General features: G+C 42.0%; 1 protein-coding gene and 1 long non-coding RNA gene across 2 annotated transcripts in view; one reads left to right on the forward strand and one right to left on the reverse strand.

Moving 5' to 3' along the window:
- Positions 1 to 314: 314 nt before the first annotated feature.
- On the reverse strand, positions 315 to 17,235 carry LOC125299297. Its single transcript, XR_007194350.1, has 3 exons — positions 17,155 to 17,235; positions 8,164 to 8,305; positions 315 to 1,628 (listed from the first exon to the last, which is right to left on the reverse strand). It is a non-coding gene; the product is annotated as an uncharacterized LOC125299297 (long non-coding RNA).
- An 87-nt stretch (positions 17,236 to 17,322) lies between these two features.
- xrn2 (5'-3' exoribonuclease 2) overlaps positions 17,323 to 20,823 on the forward strand; it is a 43,941-nt gene continuing 40,440 nt past the window's right edge. The window contains exons 1-4 of the mRNA XM_048250529.1: positions 17,323 to 17,540; positions 18,183 to 18,310; positions 18,397 to 18,508; positions 18,607 to 18,718. Of these exons, the coding sequence (XP_048106486.1) occupies positions 17,466 to 17,540; positions 18,183 to 18,310; positions 18,397 to 18,508; positions 18,607 to 18,718 (427 nt within the window). The 5' untranslated portion in view covers positions 17,323 to 17,465. The remainder of the gene's footprint in view (positions 17,541 to 18,182; positions 18,311 to 18,396; positions 18,509 to 18,606; positions 18,719 to 20,823) is intronic.

The raw sequence follows: 20,823 nt of genomic DNA on the forward strand, positions 1-20,823 counted from the left end.
TAGCCCGGCATCAGAGGAGCCGGCGAGTCGTTGCTGCAGTCAGGGGGTGGGTGTGTGTGTGTGTGGGGGTGTTGGGCGGCAGGCCCCTCCTAATAGATGTTTAACTAAACCTCTCCCTTTGACGAGGGCAGAGCACAGCACAATGGGAGGACACCTCCCCCTGGATTAGGGATGACCTGCGCTGGGGATGGGGGCAGCAGGCCTGAAGAAAGAGTGGAGGCCTGGCTCTGGCAGCTCCGTCTGAAGGCCTGAAAAATGGGGTGGGGTGGGGTGATGTGTGTGTTGGGGGGGGGGGGGGGATAACAGTGCCTTGATGGAACTTTCGTTGCTCACTTGGGTGTGCTTTATAATTGGCTTTGTCTTTTTCTCTCTCACTCACACACACACACACACACACACACTCAGATAGCCGACATGCCTGAAGGATGCCACAGCCTTAGACAGAATTGATTGGGTCAAGTTGTTGTCATTGGGTGTTTACTTGTGTGCCAAGAGGAGAGGATAATAGAAAAGAATGACTGGACAAATCTAGTTCTTTGTGCACAGGCAGGGGAGATGGAGATAGAGATCCACAGATCTTTTTTTCACCTTTCTGAAAGGCTTCTGTGCTTTGTGGCTTTGATGTTTGGTTGTGGGTGAAGACCATGGAAGAACATGGAGCATTGTAGTAGCTGTATGATCCCCTGTTGTCAGGGCAGCGGCAGTCCTTACAGTATATCGACCCTGATGCCTGTATTGAATCATTGTATTTGAAGGTGCTGTGCTAAGGCAACATTCACTGACAGTATCAAATGCCTTGAAGAAATATGTGGCTCAGTGATTAATGGTGGAGTTTCAGTTTTTATTCTTTAGTTACCCCTCCTGCTGTGATGCGAATGGAACTTCCTGACAGCTTAAGAGGCAGAGAGTGGAAATGTGTAGAAATTGATTATTATTAGATTGACGTTCCTTCCTAAATCTGCAACCACTTTGAAATACTATATCTACACCACTGGGGTTTGGCATAGGAGCTTTCACTTCATGTGTGTGTGTGTGTGTGTGTGTGTGTGTGTGTAACTGAGAATGTACATCTGCTCTTAGATTACACATATTGTTTTCAAAATTATGTTAAGGAAGTGTGGGAATGTTAAGGGAAACTGAACAGTTTTTCTTCCATATCTTGTTTTCCCTCTTGGTGTGATGCAATGAGTGATTATTCAGTCCTGTTCTAGAAAACTATGTGTGATAGGACAAGACCAAATTGAGACAAAATTGGGGTTTGGGCACCAATTTATCCATCAGGTGTTCACCATTCAGAAACCGTTTAAATGCCGTTTAAAAGCAGCAGTGTTGTGGGCTTGAACAGGGGCTGCAGCTCATGTTTGTGGCAGACGTCTGGCCGTCTTTTGGGGAAGTTCGTCAAGAACCCCCAAGAGTGGGAACTCGGCTGGGTGATTTTGTTTCACCTTCCCGTGGTAAAGGGTGTCCCATTGGAGGATCATAGCACTTCCGGGTTGCGGGCTCAAAACGCATCGGCACAGGAAGTTGGTCGGCTGCTGCTCTGCTGCCTTTACTTCGCCGCTCTGCTTAGTGCCGGTACTAGCCATCGATTGAGAATGAAGGGGATTTGAGGACGGCTGTTTTCTCATCTGGTTGGATAATACAGAAACAGAGAGACATCAGAACTGCATGTTGTCCTCACTGTCATAGGCATATTGCTGATAGCGCCTCACAGCAGAGATGGAGCACATTATACAACATATACAGACATTTACTGTACCTATAGACCCTTTCAACCTGCCCCTCGAGGGTTTCCGATTAAAACACTAAACACCAATGCACCACAATACTTTGAAATGAAAATTAATCGTAATGCTCTACAAAAATGTTGACTTTAAAACTTGTCTTTAATTGTTTTTTTTGTCTCCAAGTTACCATTAGCTCATTGTTGTTTTCTGTGCCACTATGCACTACACGCATGGTTGTTAATGCAGTTGAAAGGGTCTATACAGATTGGGAGTGACAGAACTTTAGATCTTGATGGTTACATTATAGCGCTTTTCCTTTCCTGAAAGTATTGCTGTGCTAACAGCATGCTGTGCAGTACAGATATAGGGGTGCTAGAGGGGTGGGCACTTGCTAATCATGTGGGAGGAGATACTCATGGCTCCCATGCGTAATGGGTGCTGTGTCTGACTCTGCCCCTCTCTGGGCTGGGGTGCTGAGGCATTGGGGCAGCTCTGACCCATGCTGTCTCTTTGTCATGTAAAAATGTTAAAATGGTTGGCCAATCAAAGACCCAGGCCAGCCCCGCCCCACCCCACCAGCGGGCCCCATGGTTACAGGATGCCATGCCATGAAGGACCTACAACGTTAATGACAGCAGTAATAGCACTTAAATTAAACATTTCATTTTACCTATGATTCTGAAATAGCATTCTTCTCTCGTAGTTGTCTCTTACTCATTCAAAATAACTTATACTACCGTTCAAAAGTTTGGGGCCACTTAGAAATGTCCTTGTTTCCATCATTAATGTTGTAAATGACTGTTGTAGAAAAACAAAATCTTTAATGCAATATCTGCATTCTAAGGCACATTCTAAAGGCACATTCTGTTTACTATCCTGATATCATTTTAAAAGGCTAACTGAGAAAACATTGGAGAACACTTTTGCAATGATGTAATCTGAAAACTGCTGCCCTGATTAAAAAAAACAATGCAACTGATCTCAGCTGGTATAATGGAGTGGAATAGATATTTCTAAGTGACCCCAAACTTTTGAATGGCAGTGTAAGTGTGCAAAAATAAGTTCACATCTAGTAATGATGGTGTCTTAGCAGGGAAAACACATCCTGCACACATGCATTACAAAAAGCACTGAGTAACCGATGTGGATCACTAATGGAACACTGAAAATGTTAATTGCCATTACATTATTTACCCATATTCATGCAATCATATTCATTACATTATTTACCCATATTCATGCAATCAAAACATGCTGCTCCCAGCTAATCACCTTGCATACTTCAATTACATTTTTTTTATTAGGTACTACTCTCATGAAGTTTTTTATATTTATGGGGTTATGGTGGGCATTGTTTAATCACCTGAGTGCTACATTTCGCTCATATATGTAAATGTTGGAATGACAATAAGGATCCTTGAATCCTTGAAATGTAGGAAAAAGTTTAAGCTATTAGACCACCAGACTAGCTTTAAACATTTCCTATTATATCATTATTATATTATATTATATTATATTATATTATATTATTATAGTATTATTTCCTATTATGCAGTACAATACACCAGATATAGCGTCTACCTGACTACAGGCAGATGACAAAGGCATTTAAGTATAGAAGGCATATATTAATGTGCACAACCAAGCTCTTCAAAAACTGTACACAACCAACACATCCCTACTCTCACACACATACACAAACATGGACATTCACACACTCACACACTCCAGATCCATTTTAGCCTGAGTGTGGAGGAGAGACTGGGGCTTTAAGTGGTCATTGAAATGATCTGTAGCTTTCTGCTCTCAAAAGACCAGACTGTGGACACCATGCACGCTTGTGCCCTCTTCCTGTTTACGCTCTCTCCGCTCCCTACCTCCATTTGTTTTTAAAACAAGGACACAGTTTACGTTGTTGCAGATGGAAAATTATTTAATAGAGTTGAATGAGGTTGTGGATGTTTGGGATTTGGAAGTGTTAAACAACTGAACTTAGTAGGTTGCTAGGCAGATTTTGGAATAATCACTCCTTTGTCCTTACATTAATTTGATTGGCACATTAATATACCTAGTAATTCCATTCCATGGTATTCATAATTGTTGTATTTTTGTATTATTTTGTACTGGTACTTGTTTGATGCTTAAGGAAGACTGTGCACAAGTATAAAATATATACATTTAAAGTATGATGTAGCTTAAGAATATCTTTAAAGCTTCACCCATAGCAGCTACCTGAGATATGAGAAATGCTCCAGGGAGGTAACAGAGAGTTGTTACAATAAACACACAGGAACGTTACCCACACAAACGGCACCATTCGTCTTGAGTAACTGCATTACAACCCGTTAGCTGACTTTGCAACGGAATCTTGAATGGAAGTGCACAAGACGAGAGCCACACATTCGCCGACACCTTCCTTCACCACTGTAATGCTGGAGCTGGGAGCACAACACACTCCACATCAGGAACAAAGCAGGAGCACCTGCTTCCTTGTGGTCTCATTACCACAACATATGCTTTCAGATGCACTGCCACAGCAAACAACAGGGCCTGGGAGAGAGGAGGAGAGGGAAAGACATTGCGGAGAGAGCATCCATCTCCAGACAGTGGCACCGCACTCTTTAAGACAGGCACCAATGAATTTATGGGTGGGGGCCAATAGGAAGCACCCCTCTAATGTGTGCTAAATGGCAATCCCTGGAGCTGGTGGCACAAAGAGGGTTTTTTTTTTCTCCAGGCATCTTTGTGCTTTTGTTTGGGCTCTGTTTGCACAGCCTGGTGGGCCGAGTGCGTTGGTGGTCCGTCCTGCAACTGCCCCTCCACTACCCCCTGTTCATCACATGCGGCTAAGCCGCTCAAAGACACGCATTGTAACAAATGTGAGAGGGCACACACAGAGCACAGACAACTACACATCGCACCTCACCGGCCAACACTCTGATCTACACACAGGGAAGGGAGAAAAAAAAAACACTCTTTATTTTTATTAGAAGCATCAAGAACAACAGACACAGGTAATTACACAATCTCGGACTGAGAGAGTAAAGAAGAGAGAGAGAGAGAGGGCAGGATGAGGAAAAGGAGAAGAAGAAAGGGGAAAAGAAAGGGGCACATCTGAAAATACACACACACAGAAAATCGGGTAACAGAAAGGGGCTATTCAGGTAGTTTTGTATCAAGCTGTACCTTCCTCTCTACATATCTTCATGTGGTATTTAAAGTCCATTAGTGCAGATATGCAGCGAGTCAGTGTGGCATTTTTGAGGTCACCTCTGTGACAGCTCTTGCTTCTGCATTTCTCTTTCCCTCCCCTCTCCCTCTCTCCATCTCTCCCTCTCTCCATCTCTCTCTCGCTTTCTCTCTCTCTCTGCCCCCCAAGATTCTTCTGCTCTTTAACAGTGGATAGCTCCACAAATGAGCCCCGACTGCTGTTCTGACACTGATAGGTGAACATAATCATATCCGCGCTCGACTAATCTTCCTACTCTAGGCTGCAGATTTGAGGCCACTGAATGACCTGTCAAAACGTGTGGCGACGTGGCAAATTAAATCTGTCTCTATGGTTGACAACAATGGGCAAATTTAATAGGAAAAAGTGATGCCTGCGGAAAGGGGACTGCACTGACAAATTCTTTTGAATGCAAAAAGCCCTGTCTGCTGAGACAAATCATTTAGTGCCAAGATAATATGTCATCTTTCTTGTTTTATCTACTTTCAAGCAGAGGTATACCAACCTCCATAGGATGGGCTATAGATTTGCAAGAGAAAATGGCGCGTCATCATTTGCCCAATGAATAATGGGGGCCAAATATACACAGGGCCATTTTGACAGAGTTTAGATACTTTGCTTTGCTCTGAAACTACAAAACAAGACATACGTTTATGAGAGAGCTGTTTATATTCACTCAGCAACCAGTTCGAGGTCTGGCGTGGATGTCTCTCTCTCGCTCTCACATGTCCTCTCACACATACAATGCCTACATACACAGCCACATACGCACTTTCACACACACACACACACACATATGTAGACACTTTCGTTCACACCTTCACACACACACTCTCACACACACACACACACACATATATGTCCACACTTTCACACACACACACATGCACACACACATATGTATGCACTTTCGTTCACACCTTCACACACACACACACGCATATATGTACACACTTTCACACACACATACACACACACACATATATGTACACACTTTCACACACACACACACACACATGCACACACACACATACATATGTATGCACTTTCGTTCACACCTTCACACACACACACACACACACATATATGTACACACTTTCACACACACACACACACACACACACACACACATTCCTTGCATATGTTGATGCATCAGTGGCAAAGCTATTGTCCACCGGTACAGTGTTGTGAGCATGAAGCAGATAGAACTTGACCTGCACGGCCTGGAGCGCAGCAGCCGGAGCACTAAACTAAATGCTTTGGAGAGTGTTTTGAGGAGAGGAATCTCTCCATTACGAGCCAGCTCCTGCAACCCCCACCCCACCCCATCCCTAGCCACAGCCGCCGCATCCATCAGCCATTAATGAGCTCAATTCAGGACCATTGTATCTGTTAAATATGTCATTTAGGGAATACATTTGGAGTTCATAAAGGCTTCTGCTGTGGTCACAATAAAAGAAGGCGGAGAGGGAGAAAAGTACAAGTAGTCAGTCCATTATATGATGATCCCCCTCAATATAATTGTGTTGTACTTGTTACCTTTTAAACATAAGGGAATTGAATTAAGTGATGATGCATATGTAGAATTTGTACAGAGCATTATCATTTTAAATCGCCTTTATGAATTTCCTTTTCCAAAAGTAATAGAATGTATGCCTTTAAATTTCAGCTATTCTTCCATACATTCAGTTATACAAAAGGCCAATGTAGCTGTTACAATACAAGCTACATATTTGATTTTGTGTGCTTAATCTTATAGAGAACAAGCCACACCTCTAACAGTGCTGGAGAACACTTTATAATAGGCCAGGACCGTATGATTTGGTTATTCTTTGTCTAGGGTCATAATAACAGCAGCAGTGCAGCCACCCACTAGTATGTAGGAGGAGTGTTGGTTTAAGCAGTGGTGTGTAATGTGACCGCACAACTAAAGTTGAAGCATCTCAGATATATAGTCATTGTCTACAAATGTTTGTTTTGTTTTGTTGCCAAATTAAAGTTTCTGGGAGCACGTGACAGGGTGCAGATCCTTCTTTTGATTTTTATCTACAGTTAAGTTTTGATCAAGCACCTGTACAAATAGTTGAGCGTGTTTGTGTACCCTTCACTCTGCTTTTTTTCTACAAATGCTGCTGCCTTGTTTTGTTTGTTTGGTCAGGTTCATATTTGTTTCTTTACATTCCCATTGCTCAATTGATGCCATGTCATTTGTGCCCAAGTCCCAATACAGCACAGACACAAGTGTGAATTATTAATTCAGAATAAGCCAATACATTTTTCAAGACTACTTTTTACATTGATATTGGTTGTTTCTGCATGCAGAAAATACTAATGTGCAATACCAGTGTAATAATTATCATCAGTGCTACACTGACATGAAAACAAAATAACTTTACTAGACAAAGGAATATATGCATTAGTCTATCATCATGAGAACCTCCTATGGTGCTGAAATTGAAACAGGCTCAATCAAATTGGCTTTGACAAGCCTTACAGGAATCCATATGCTCACTGTGTCCACTGAATTATTGCACAGACTAATTGCCACTAGCCATGGCTTTAAGTCGCACCATTTACACTGAGCTTCACTGTTGATGTAGTTTTCTCACTCTGTCCACTTGCATTGCCTGCTCTCTCCATGTACAGACCTGAAAGGCTATTTTCATCATTAATCGGTCCATTTCCCTTCGTTTCTGACAACTTGGCTAAAGAGATCAATCACTCTACATCTATGACAGATAAAAACCCATGCAGACATAATGCAGGACCTCATGTAGGGTAAAGCTCCAGCTTGGATGCAGAAAGAAAGGGGGAGGTGAGTGAGAAAAAGAGAGAAAGAGAGAGTGAGAGAGAGAGTGTGTGGGTGAGATGAGATGAGAAAACCCCTGCTGATCGGACATTCTCTCATTAGCCAGGCCTGCCACTAATCAGCCTCCGATTCGGCCGCTGTGGCCAAACACACTTCCTCACAGCGGGGAGCCGGGACTCCTGGGAGCTGGAGTTCTGAACGGGCAGAGGCCCAAAGGAGCGGACGCCACAGCTTTCATGTTACAGCCGGAGCATGCAAACTCCCCCCGCTGTTTAAGGTAGCCCGTCTAATTGCTGCTCTCTGTGTGTCGAAAACCTCTGAACCCGCAACATGGAACCCTTTAACCGATTCCATCAAAAATTGGTGATTAAGAGGGATTGCAGACGATTTGAACTCACCCGGGGACAGAATCCCCTCGCTGTTATGCATCCTGCATGTCCACATGTCCATGAAAAAAAAGACCATCAACAGTTCCAACTCCAAGTTTTTTCAGTCTTTCCATGCTGTAACTTCTTCCTGGATTTGAACTGGCCTCAAATTCTGTCGAGATATATAATATTGATATAAAAGAAAAGGCACATTCTGGCAAGTGCATAAAGCACTGCTCCTGTATCAAAAAGGGCTGCCATTCAAGGCTATTCCTGCAATGAGGGAACACTGGATACGTGTGCTTTGAAAGGAGGATAGAAAAGAAGCATCACTAAAATGGGGCATTGTGAACAAAATGCATGACCTTGAGGGAGCATGGATGGCGGAGCCATGATAACAGATATTGTATGTGTGTATATGTCTTCATAACACAATGCAGGTCCATGCAGACCATCAACAACAAGAAGAGAGAGGAAAACAATGTCGATGATGTGTCCAACGGTGATTTCTGACGCCAAGGATGTCAGACATTCCAAAAAAAATGTGAAGGATATAATCATATTCTATCAAACTGGCTTAGAATGTCCAAGCCCAAATCCTAAAGCTGATACACATGAGACATGAGCTAATAGACACTAACCAGGCTCTATCCACTTACAAATGTGTACTCAACTTGAGAGTGTGTAATGTAATCCCTTTGCATGTGGTTTCATAGTTTGGCCTGGACTTTAAGCTCCTCCACAAACATCATCAGAGGCTTGAGGACAGCTGGTGAACCCGGTCACTTATTGACTTACAGCTGTTCATTAACTGGCTCAGTCTGCTGCTGCGTACTGATGGCTTTGAGAAAACAAAACTGTGATTTACCTCAAGTCATGGGAGAGTCACAGAATAAATGTAACATTTAGTGATACATATATGCATTTTCAATGACTTTAAAATGTGATGAGATTGACAAATGAGATTTCAAAATTGCTCTCTATTCCCTGAATGGACAAGGCATGTTCTTCTTTCAACCAGTAGGGGTCAGTCTTGATCAAGATTTACAATATCTACTGATATCATGACTGTGTTTATTTAAGAATCTCAAGAGAAAGCTCATTAGTTCCATTCAAAATCTTTTGAACTCTTTTAAAAACATTTTAAACCTTTTGCGCCACCTATTCTAGTTCTCCAGTGGTGTTAGTCACCCACCATTATCCTTTAATGTCAGATAAAACAAATGGAACTCTGCACCTGGTCATAATATATTGTATGAATATATTGTATGATTGAAATGAGTTTATGTGGCAAATTAGCTGAAGGCATCCCTCTGCATAAAGAGCTTAATGGATTGTGGAACTGCTTGTGGCTGTAAGAGTGAATAATGCTAACTGAATCAACAACTCACCAATTACTGACAGAAATGACAGAATCGTATCAGACACATCACAAGCATCTCAGAACAAGGAGCACAGGTTACTTTTTCACAAGATGGAAACCTAATTTTACATACTTTTTGATTATTTTTGTCTTTATTTGGCAAAGTGGTTAATAACACCCTTTTCGGTGGTGAGGCAAACTCATACAGTACTTCGGCTGGATCTTTCATTTCACATGCTCTCACTGAAATCAGAGAGGATGATCAGGAGTCTTTTTTTCATTGTTGTGCATGTTAGAGCCAAGGTTAACACATTTTAGCCAGCTGAATGGATCTAGATGTAGTCCCTCTGACTCACTCAGTCAGAGTACATCTATAGCACAGGAGTAAATAGAACTGAACTGAAGGCCATTCATATTTTTTAGCATATTTTGTCCCCTTTTCATACCACGCAGAAATGTTATTAAATACACAACAAAAGGCTAAGAGCTAACCAACACTGATGTGACATAACACTTGAACTAGACTACAGTACTGTGACACTGGTCATTTAATTAGATGACAGAATATTTATTTAGATCATGTTTTTCTCTGAGGCAGTGTCAAGATGAATATGCCCAATGCAAAAAATAACAACATTCCACAATGGGTATACTTCCATTTCAAACCATAGCCAAGTTACATTGAGAGCTACGAAGAAGTGGCAAGGAGTACGTCTGAGAATTAAACTGCAGGACAGTACGCCGGAGGCCTTAGAGTGATACTTTGAGTTATGACATGTGTAGGAGAAACAGTCCCCTACATTCAGACTGAAACCCAGACATGAATCTCACAGTGCGTCACAGACAACAATAACCCTGCTGTTTGACAGATGAACGTGCTCTATGTCTTACTGCCTGTCTGATGCAACAGACCGCGGGCACGCCACCACAACCTCAATTTTGTTTTCATTTTTTTTTTCCTCCCAATTTTACCCAATGGAATTCTATGTGGCGAGTTAATTTTAGCCAGACCCATAAGAGCCCCCCAAAAAGCCCAAATCATGCCCTCTTGAGGGGCACGTAATGGAGCTCTGTGCAGCTCTCACATCCATTGCCCAGAGACTGGGAGGCTTGGAGGCTGCCGGCGATGCCAGGACAGAACTTGCGATGCTCTGAGGTTACAGTATGTACACGGTCTACGTCTAGCGCACAAATACCATGGCGAGCCAACAGGGGTTGGGGTGGGGTAGGGTGGACGGGAGGGATAATTGAATCCCACTCCAGTGAGAGGCTAACAAGGGGAAATGTGTTTGTTATTAAAATCCTTTATCTCTGACGCTCATCTTCAGTATTTCCATACTAATGGGCAGGTGAGGACTCTCACGCCGACGTGTTACCGGGCCACGGCAAGGCCGGCTGCCAGTCAGGTTTCTTGCTTTTAACTGAGTGCTTTCAATTCACACCAATTTAGCCCAATTAAACTGCTTTGCATCTGCAGAGAGTGTTCCAGCGCTGCTACAGACCACCCTTTTCAATTAGGCTGCGGGAAGAGATCAGTGACAGATCTCATTGTTCGATTTTGCAAACTGGAAGTGATGCTACATAGTGTTTTAGACAAAATGTCCCATCTCCCAGTACCTGATATGAGGGTAGGGGACACAAAGATTTACATTTCTTTGCACAACAGAGGACCTTCATGGCTTAAATGACATAAATAGGTTATGCAGTACGCACTCATCATCACTCTGTTGAAATCACCACTAAAATGTATTTCCAAATTTCTATTGAATTATAAACCATTATTGGGATGTTTTTGTTTCAAGGTTAAAGTAAGGGCAACCACTGTCCTCTGTAGTTCTAAAATAAATCAGGTATTTTTTTAATCAGTATTCCTGATGCTTCTCCACAGAATGATTGTGAATGTATATATAAAGCTAGGCTAAGGACACGGCATTGCAAACATTTCCTTGACGAAGGCTACAATTCCCTACACACACACTGGTGTCTTTTGGATTTGGCCAGAACACAGAGAGCCTTCTAGGCGGCAGCTGCAAGCTGACTGTTTGCAGGGCTTGTGCTCAGGAGCAGGATGTGAACAGAGTGCTTTTTCTAAGGGGTGGAGCACTACTTCATCAGCTGGGTTAAGGGTTTGCTGGGTTACTAGCCAAATACTGTATATGGGCCTACGTCTTCATCCCCACTGAAGATGCTGACCTCGTTTAGTTTTTTTTTTTTTGATACTGTGCTTTGGCACCTTATGCTGGTTGCATGCACATTGATGCTGAAAGGGTTGTACAGAGCTTTTCCCAGTTCATGTTATTGATTTTCTAGAAACTTCTGTTAAAGTCAGAGGACCTTTTAGTTATGTGTTCAAGGTTCGTATGTTGCTCAAGGTTTTTGATCTATGTGTGATACACTGCCTGTTTTCCTTGAGTTCTGGAAACAGCTTGGCTTGATGCATGACTTTATGCTTATGTCCTAAACCATGTGTCTGGATAACACATTTTGAGTTCCTATTATTAAGCAATTTCAACCTTTTCTGAACTATTTTTTCAACAAAACAATTTAATTAAATCTACTCCCACATGAATCAGGTTTGAACATATTATTGTCAAATGGACTGTAACACCCAGAAGTCTATAAAACACTGTTATGCTATTTTATCATCATTTATTTCATCATTAGGCATTTTGATGTGATAGTAAGATCACTGAGCCCTGTTTTTGCATTGAGTACCTGAGATTTCAGGTGGTCATTGTGCTGAAGCGTATCCTCACTTGAAATAAAGAAAAACTTTATTTGGTTCATTTTGTATGTTGCCACATTCCCAATCATACAGTGTATTGGAGTATGTATGGGTATGCTAGTAATACTAAATAGAAACAACATTTGAAAATCCAGTGAAAATATTTGAGAGAGAAACTCAAGTATGTGAGCGGATACACCAACTGGTGCGATTACATATGAGGGTGAATTTTTTTTTTATTATTAGAGCATACAATTTTGCAAGGTCTCATACCTTTTTGCATTATTTTCCCCCAAGAAAACCCATTACATGATCTGGAAGGTCCTTGGTTAGTTGCCATCAATGACTCAATAGCAAACATGTTGCAAAAGCTTCTTGCACTGTCTGCCTTTGAAATGAATTCCATAAAAACTCAAGGTATTCCTTTCAATGGAACGGAGTTAGTCTACATGAAAACATTTAACCATCCTCTATAAAATCCAACTATTTTTCACAATTCAACATTGCAGGAGGCTAAACATTGAAGTTGGGGGGAAAACATGGAATATCTCTAAAGAATACCACCATCCATTCAAAGGCAAGGAACTATGTTTTAAGTCCTCAAAACAAGTATTTTTCACCAAAGTTAGATTTGACTAATGACAACCTCTACTCATCTCTGAACGATGACATCGACTCTCCTCTGGTGTATTTATCAAATTCAATTCAATACACATTATATTCAATACACTTATGCCAACCCATCAATGCAAAGAGAGAGAAGTGAGAATGATAACCTAATGTTACTTGGCATGGGTATCATGCCATCCCCAGAGGGCCTCATGTCATAGTACATAGTTCATAATATCTACCAAAAGACAATGTCAGGGTATCTGTCCCAGTACAAATTATACTGGGAGTCTCCTGAGAGATGCTGACAATATGTGAATTCCTTGGTTCTCTAGAAGTAAAGCTATTGGAATATGTAAATCATTAGCATATATTATTACAAGATTTAGCCTGATTACGCTGGATTGAAAAACATCCTACTGGACAAGGTACATTTTAGTGTTGGCCTCATTTTTTATGGGGGCCTCTCTTCCACTGGCTGTTATTTTTGTGATAGCTATAATCTGGCAAATCAGCCATGTACCCCCCAAGAGACCTTTTGCTCAGCACAAACGAAACCTTTAACTCAGTGTTTACACTATCAGTGTCAGCCATGGCCTCATAATGTAGATTTTGGTGCACTCACTCTTTACGGGAGAAGTGGATACCGAGTGCCATTTCATGTAACTTCCTGCCGAATAAACCAATGCATTTTAATCAGATGATAATGACAGGGTGTGCTGTCTGACTACATTGCCCATCTGGCCCTTCTGATGTGAAGTGTTCTGTTCATTTCTCCATTAATGTCTGCATGAGGATGAACATGGGCATGGAAGCCCTGGGAACGGGAGATGGAATTCAAACAGACAGCATTTTAAGAAGGAAATCAGAGTGGTTAGTAAAAAAAAACACATGGTCCATAACCCACTCCTGCTGTCGTTTTTCTTTCACAAATTCTGATGTTCTGATTTATCTTCACATGACTGAGGGCGTTTTTCCTTTTGCCATGTTTAGCGTTGCAATTCATACGCCAATGTTTACGGTTGGAGCTGTTGAAAACCAACACAGACGCTTTGAAATGAATATGAATTGGACTTTAGTGTAATGCTCAACTTGTTTTGGCCCTAAATTACCATTGGCTCAATGTTTTCTGTGCCACCAGAAAAACCTCAGGAGTGCACATTTGTTTATGCAGTTGAAAGGGTCTATAACTTCAAAAAAGACACATTAGAAGTTGAATGGTTACAAGGCTATGATTTTCAAAAGCATTCAGTACAAGTGTGCTTAAAATATAATTGTTATGATTTTTCAGTTCCCACATGGAGCAGATGCATATCTACAGTATGTTGACCAAGTAACATGTATGCTATTAGCACTCCCTTACTGTGCCATCGCTGACACCTACATGTCTACATCATTTGGCTTTTCTTTACATTCTGTCTTTGTTCCTATCAAAGCCAGCCAGTTTAATTCTCTTTGTGCTAGTCTTGAAAAGATCACAGGCAGTTGTGAATGTTATCTGTTATTTTCTGGACAGAGACATAACAAAGCTAATTATAAAGAAATACAAACGTGTCATGAGGTGTGAAATGGCAACTGGTTCTCATTATCCTGCCAGAATACGTAGTGAGAGCTGATTTGAAGAGGTGCAGTGCTAAGCACACACTCAAAGAGTTCTGTTGCACAATGCCTGAGGCCTTGGAAATTCACATTTATATTTCATATGGGAATTTACCCTGAGCTTTTCATGTAGAGGCATCTTAACTGATGGTGTGTGAGAGAGAGAGAGAGGGAGAGAAAGAGAGACTTGTTAATCAAAGGAACAGAAAGAGGAGTCTTTTTAAATGACTTCTTCCACCCTTTTCGAAGACAAATATGGGTAAGCTGAAAGCAATAGCAATTTTCCTTAAAGAAGAAGGTCAGAGCAGTGAAATTATCATGCCAGTAACATTTCTTTGAAGCTGTTGTATTTGCCAGGCAGCTTGATAAGCTTCAAATATTGGGTAAGGGTATTAATTATGAGGTGTATTACAAATGAACATAATCTTATTAACAAACAAAGACACTTTAATGTAGTAGAGCACCAGACAGCAAAGATGTGATAGCAGATGACAAAGTCATCTATGTCGTTTTGCATCTATAGCGTCTCCTAAATACCCATCATTTTACACATCTTTTAAACTATAAGTGAGCATCACTCCCACCTCTCTCACAAGCAGTTCAAGCAGAATCAGTCTGCCTCTAAGATGGAACTAAAATCAGATGATCGTTGGGAAAACTCTTCAAATCTATACCAGTATACAAAGCCCCTTTGCCGGTCTATGAAATTTAGCTATGACACTTACAGCCCCTTCAAAAAATGTCTGCATCTGTCTGGTTGTGGTTCAGCAGCACAGGATGTAGTGCCAACAGAATGCATTTAAAGTCCTTTGTGAGGCACCTCATTACGTGTGAGGCCAATTCATTAAGTAATTGGTCTCCAGTTGTTTACATGAGTATTAAGGCGTTCCATTCAGGGGGCCTTTGAGAGAGGCATTGTCTGAATGTTTCATGTTATGAATACAGAATGAGGTTGGAGCGGGTGAATCCTTATTGGTCTGCCACTGCACTCCACTGAATGGCCGGGGGCAAGGCATTGGGTGCCACGCTGCATAGCAATGACTCCAGTGTTAAATAGGCTATGCAGATTAAATGCACGCTTTTGATACTAAAGAGGCACTCTCTGCACATTTTTTGTGTATGCTTATTCCAATTCTATGGCTACGGACATAAGGACTGAATTAAAGGATCTCTAAATATTATCTATATGCATACAGTGTTTTAATAATAGAATGTCTACTTCATTATATTGCGTAGTTGTCGTTAAGACAAAATATGGTTTAGGTCAGGACAACAATACATTTAAGCTTACATATTTATAACTGGAAAAAAAAGAATCAATTAACATATATTTTAATGTGGCTCAATAATGTCCATTTGCCTTTTGATGGAGAGATTTATCAATTTTAGGACGTGATTGTGGCTCCCTCACACATATTATGTTGACATATTTGAGCATTCTTCAAATACATGTATACAACCAGTTTGCACAAGAAATTGTGCAATGATAAACAAAGATGCCCTTCTAATGTAAATAACATGGGATGAAGATTCGGTGATTGGTGAATTCCACCAGATGGACAGAATGTGACAGAAAGACCAGTAGAGGGCCCTCTACAATCTGCATTCTCTAAGCCTGGGTCAATAATGATCCTTAAAAATGGGCAACACAAGCACCCTCATTAGCTACAAAAATATTTGAATGAACAAGATCACAGATCTTTTCAAATTTGGAAAACTTATTTTCTAATTATTACTTTATTTTGATATACACAAGGTTCTACGTAATTTGTAAACACAGAATTACCATCAAAAATAGGAAATTTGTTGAAGAACTGGACAGGAAATTTGTACAGTTTTGTAATTACTTCTGTCTCGTGTCCAGATCACATCTGGTATGGTGCAAAAAGCCAAACAGATGACCAGTCCTGAATAACACTGGCTAGATATTATAAAAAGCCGCTGCATAGAACCACTAGGGGCCAGTCAAAGTTTGAGGAACAAACTTGTTGAGCATGACTGCTCACAGACAGCAGTGAAGTGCTTCAGAGAAGGGACGGAGGTCAGGGCCTATCGACAATTTCAGTCAGAAGAACCAATGAATCTGATTCCACTCACACCGCCAAAAGCCTAAGCTATGACATGGTTATGCCTGACACAGAGATCAATGTTGCACTAAGCCTAGGCTATATTACATTCCTATGCTGTTTTTTACCCCCGAGTAGTCGGCTAAGTGAAAACAACCCTCATGATTTCCATTGCTTAATAATCATTGTTCATCACAAGGCCTTTTTTCAGTAAAACATTTTTTTTTTCTCTCACAGCATGCAATTAACTTTTTATGCAGACAGCGGCATGCCACTTGGTCTACTGCTTACACAAATTGTCAAGTGACATTTCTTTTCTTCTATTGTTATATGTTTCTCTGTAATCACAATGCTTTTGTGATAATTCTGATTGATTTTAACCATAAATGTTTCAAAGACTGATTGAACAATCAACCTGCAAGCAGGGATGAGACACATCAGGCTACAGACACAGAGCAAGTTTCCTCCTATTAGCAATTTTCTGGTTTCCTTCTAGCAAAGACTACCCCAGAGAGGATGAGGAATTTTATGGACACAGCTAGACCTACCAGTTATTTTTCACGTTCAACCTCATTTTCTTACTGTGCAAGTTATAAGGCAGCAGTAGTGAACCTGTTTAAATGACAATAGGCCACAGATTTGTAACAAACAACACGAACCTTTTTGTGCCTTCTTCTCATTTGGTAGAACACATTTGCTAAAAGTGCTGATCGGTTTTGTTTTGGGAATCTGATCTACAGAGTAGACGACAAATGAGAAGGGTGGGGGCGCTGTGATTTCCTGACACATACTTCTACGGTGTATTTCCGGTAGCCCGGAAGTGCACTCTACAAACACGCTACAAGTTAGCTAGCTAGAACGCGTTGTGTGTTGTATTGACTGGCTAGATTTTCTAGCCTAAAAACCCGTTGTTTTTAACTGAGATTTTTTTTAAAGCAACTACTACTTTGGAATTCGACTTTTATACAACATGGGAGTCCCTGCATTTTTCCGTTGGTTAAGTAGGAAATATCCATCCATAATAGTGCATTGCCTTGAGGAGAAGGTAAGCGTTTGTTTTCCTGAGAGATGCTGTAGCTATTAGCTATTTGGCTAAATACATAGCCAAACTACGCACATTGACTGGGCTATTGTTGCAGAGAGTTACGCGTCTGTAATGCTGTGCACTTTTGCCCATGCCCTTTTACGATAACTTAAATGCTATTTTGCCGTTCGTCGCAATGAGGTGCTACCACGCAAATGTTATAAATGGCTTGCTAGTTATCCAAAAGCTAGTTGGCTAGCTTGTGTAGAGCTATTCCGTTCTAACGTTAATGTTACATGATTCGAATACAATTGTGAGCTGCCTAATATTGCCTACCTAAGTGAGCACACTAGGCAAATATTTTATTATAAGCTCAGAAGTTATTTCAATGCTCTCGGCCATGTTTGTTTTATTAAGGTATGTTAGTGATTTATAATATTGTAACATTATGGTTAATGGTGACTGTCAAACTGCAGAAACAGTTCAGACAACGCTGCCGTTCGTTCACCTGTGGTGTTCAGGATGGGTACCTGCACAGTAGCAGACGCTACGCTACTGTCAGCAACTCAGTCATCCTTTATTGTAACATACCGTGTTATATAAATTACTAAATGAATGAAGAAAGTGTTCGCAAGGTGTTTAATCGAAAATTCTCTCTTGCAGTCAAAGGAATGCAATGGTGTACGTATACCTGTTGACACTAGCAAACCCAATCCCAATGAAGTGGAGTTTGACAACTTGTATCTGGATATGAATGGAATTATCCATCCGTGCACACATCCTGAGGACAAGTAAGTGTCACTTGGTTCTACAGCCCTTCTCAGAAGTCTATCTGGGTGTCTTTTCAGCCAGTTAAACTTGATTGAATATCCAACAGGCCAGCGCCCAAAAACGAGGATGAGATGATGGTGGCCATTTTCGAATACATCGATCGACTCTTCAACATCATTAGACCTCGCAGAGTTCTGTACATGGCTATAGATGGAGTCGTGAGTACATTGGATTCATATCACCCATAGCCATGTTAGATTGTCCGATTACATCACGTCATTCTGATCTGTCATATGTTCATACCTGTCCTTCCCAGGCCCCTCGTGCCAAAATGAATCAGCAGCGATCAAGGCGATTCCGGGCCTCTAAAGAAGGGGCGGAACTTGTGGAGGAGAAGCAGAAAATGCGGGAAGAGATTATCCAGAGAGGTGAACAGACACACACATTTTGAGTGTCAGAGAAGTTGCGCTGTTGCGATGTGTTAAAGGCAAATCAGAGGTGAACAGGGTGCATCAAGAATACTGGCTTTTGTCAAGTTTGTTGTTGATGTCAAAGTCAAAGTCAAAGTCAGCTTTATTGTCAATTTCTTCACATGTTCCAGACATACAAAGAGATCGAAATTACGTTTCTCACTATCCCACGGTGAAGACTAGACATATTTTACCAATTTTAAGTCCACAGACAAACATAACATTCAAGTAAACAAAAAAGTAAGTAAATAAGTAAATAAGAGGGCACATATAATAATGAAAAAATAAGAGCAGCAAAATTTTGTTGAAATTGTGCATAGACAGTCAATAAAAAACTAGTGCAAAGTCAGGCCAATAAGAGGCTTGGGTAGTTCTGTTTGACCTGAGTAATAAAGAAAGTGGCATAGTGGTGCAAGTTATGTAAGAGCAGCAGAAGTGTTTTCAGGACAACAACACCAAGTTGTAAAGTTGTACAAGTGTGCAAGTGTTCAAGTGTGCAAGTGGAGTAGTGCAGGCGGCCATTGTGGGTCCAATGTCCAGGATGTTATGTAGCTGAGGGTGGAGGGGGAGAGGAGGGAGAGAGTTCAGCATCCTTACAGCTTGGTGTATGAAGCTGTTGGTGAGTCTGGTAGTGCGGGAGCGCAGGCTTCTGTACCTCTTCCCAGAGGGCAGTAGATCAAACAGATTGTGAGCGGGGTGACTTGCATCACTCACAATTTTGGTCGCCTTCTCTGGGTGAGGTGGGTGGTGTAAATGTCCTTCAGGGAGGGAGTGAAGCACCAATGATCCTTCCAGCTGTGTTCACTATGCTGCAGGGCTTTCCTGTTGTATTCAGTGCAGCTTCCATACACAGCGATACAGCTGGAGAGGATGCTCTCAATGGTGCCTCGGTAGAATGTGGTCATGATGGCTGGTGGAGCACTTGCTCGCCTGAGTTTCCGCAGGAAGTACAGGCGGGCTGAGCTCTCTTCGCCAGTGATGCAGTGTTGGTGGTCCAGGAGAGGTCTTCACTGATGTGCATCCCCAGGAATTTGGTGCTGCTCGCTCTCTCCACCACAGCACCGTCGATGGTCAGTGGCAGGTGTTGGGTGTGACCTCTCCGGAAGTCAACAACAATCTCTTTGGTCTTGCTGACGTTCAGCAGGAGGTTGTTGTCCCTGCACCACGTGGTCAGATGGTCGACCTCCAACCTGTATTGAGTCTCGTAAGCCCTTGGTGATGAGACCCACCAGAGTTGTCGTCAGCAAATTTCACTATGTGATTGTTGCTGTAGGTTGCAGTGCAGTCATCGTCCAGCAGGGTGAAGAGCAGCGGACTGAGCACGCAGCCTTGGGGGCCCCTGTGCTCAGTGTGATGCTGCTTGAGGTATTGTTGCCAACACGCATTACTACTTGGGGCCTCTGACAGAGGAAGTCCAGTAGCCAGTTGCAGAGGTAGGTACTGAGTCCCAGTTTGTCGAGTTTGCAGATGAGTTGTTGTGGTATTATGGTGTCGAATGCAGAACTGAAGTCTATAAACAGCAATCTCACATATGAGTCTCTTTTTTCCAGGTGGGTCAGGGCTGGGTGGAGGGCAGAGCAGATTGCATCCTCTGTAGACCGCTTGGCTCGGTATGCAAACTGGAAGGGGTCCAGGGTGGGGGGGGAGAATGGCTTTGATATGTGACATGACAAGCCGCTCAAAGCACTTCATGATGATGGGTGTCAGTGCCACAGGGCGGTAGTCATTGAAGCAGGATGGAGCAGTTTTCTTCGGCACAGGTATGATGGTGGCAGCTTTAAAACATGATGGGACGATGGCTTGCTGTTTCATTGTAGTAGTGTAACAGTACACAAAAATCACACTTTGGTATGCATTGGGGCAGCCGTGGCCTACTGGTTAGCGCTTCAGACTTGTTACCGGAGGGTTGCCGGTTCGAACCCCGACGCGGCACGGCTGAAGTGCCCTTGAGCAAGGCACCTAACCCCTCATTGCTCCCCGAGCGCCGCTGTTGTTTTAGGCAGCTCACTGCGCCGGGATTAGTGTGTGTTCACTGTGTGCTGAGTGTGTTTCACTAATTCACG

Source organism: Alosa alosa, chromosome 8 (genome assembly GCF_017589495.1).
Source record: "Alosa alosa isolate M-15738 ecotype Scorff River chromosome 8, AALO_Geno_1.1, whole genome shotgun sequence".
Lineage (NCBI taxonomy): Eukaryota > Metazoa > Chordata > Actinopteri > Clupeiformes > Clupeidae > Alosa > Alosa alosa.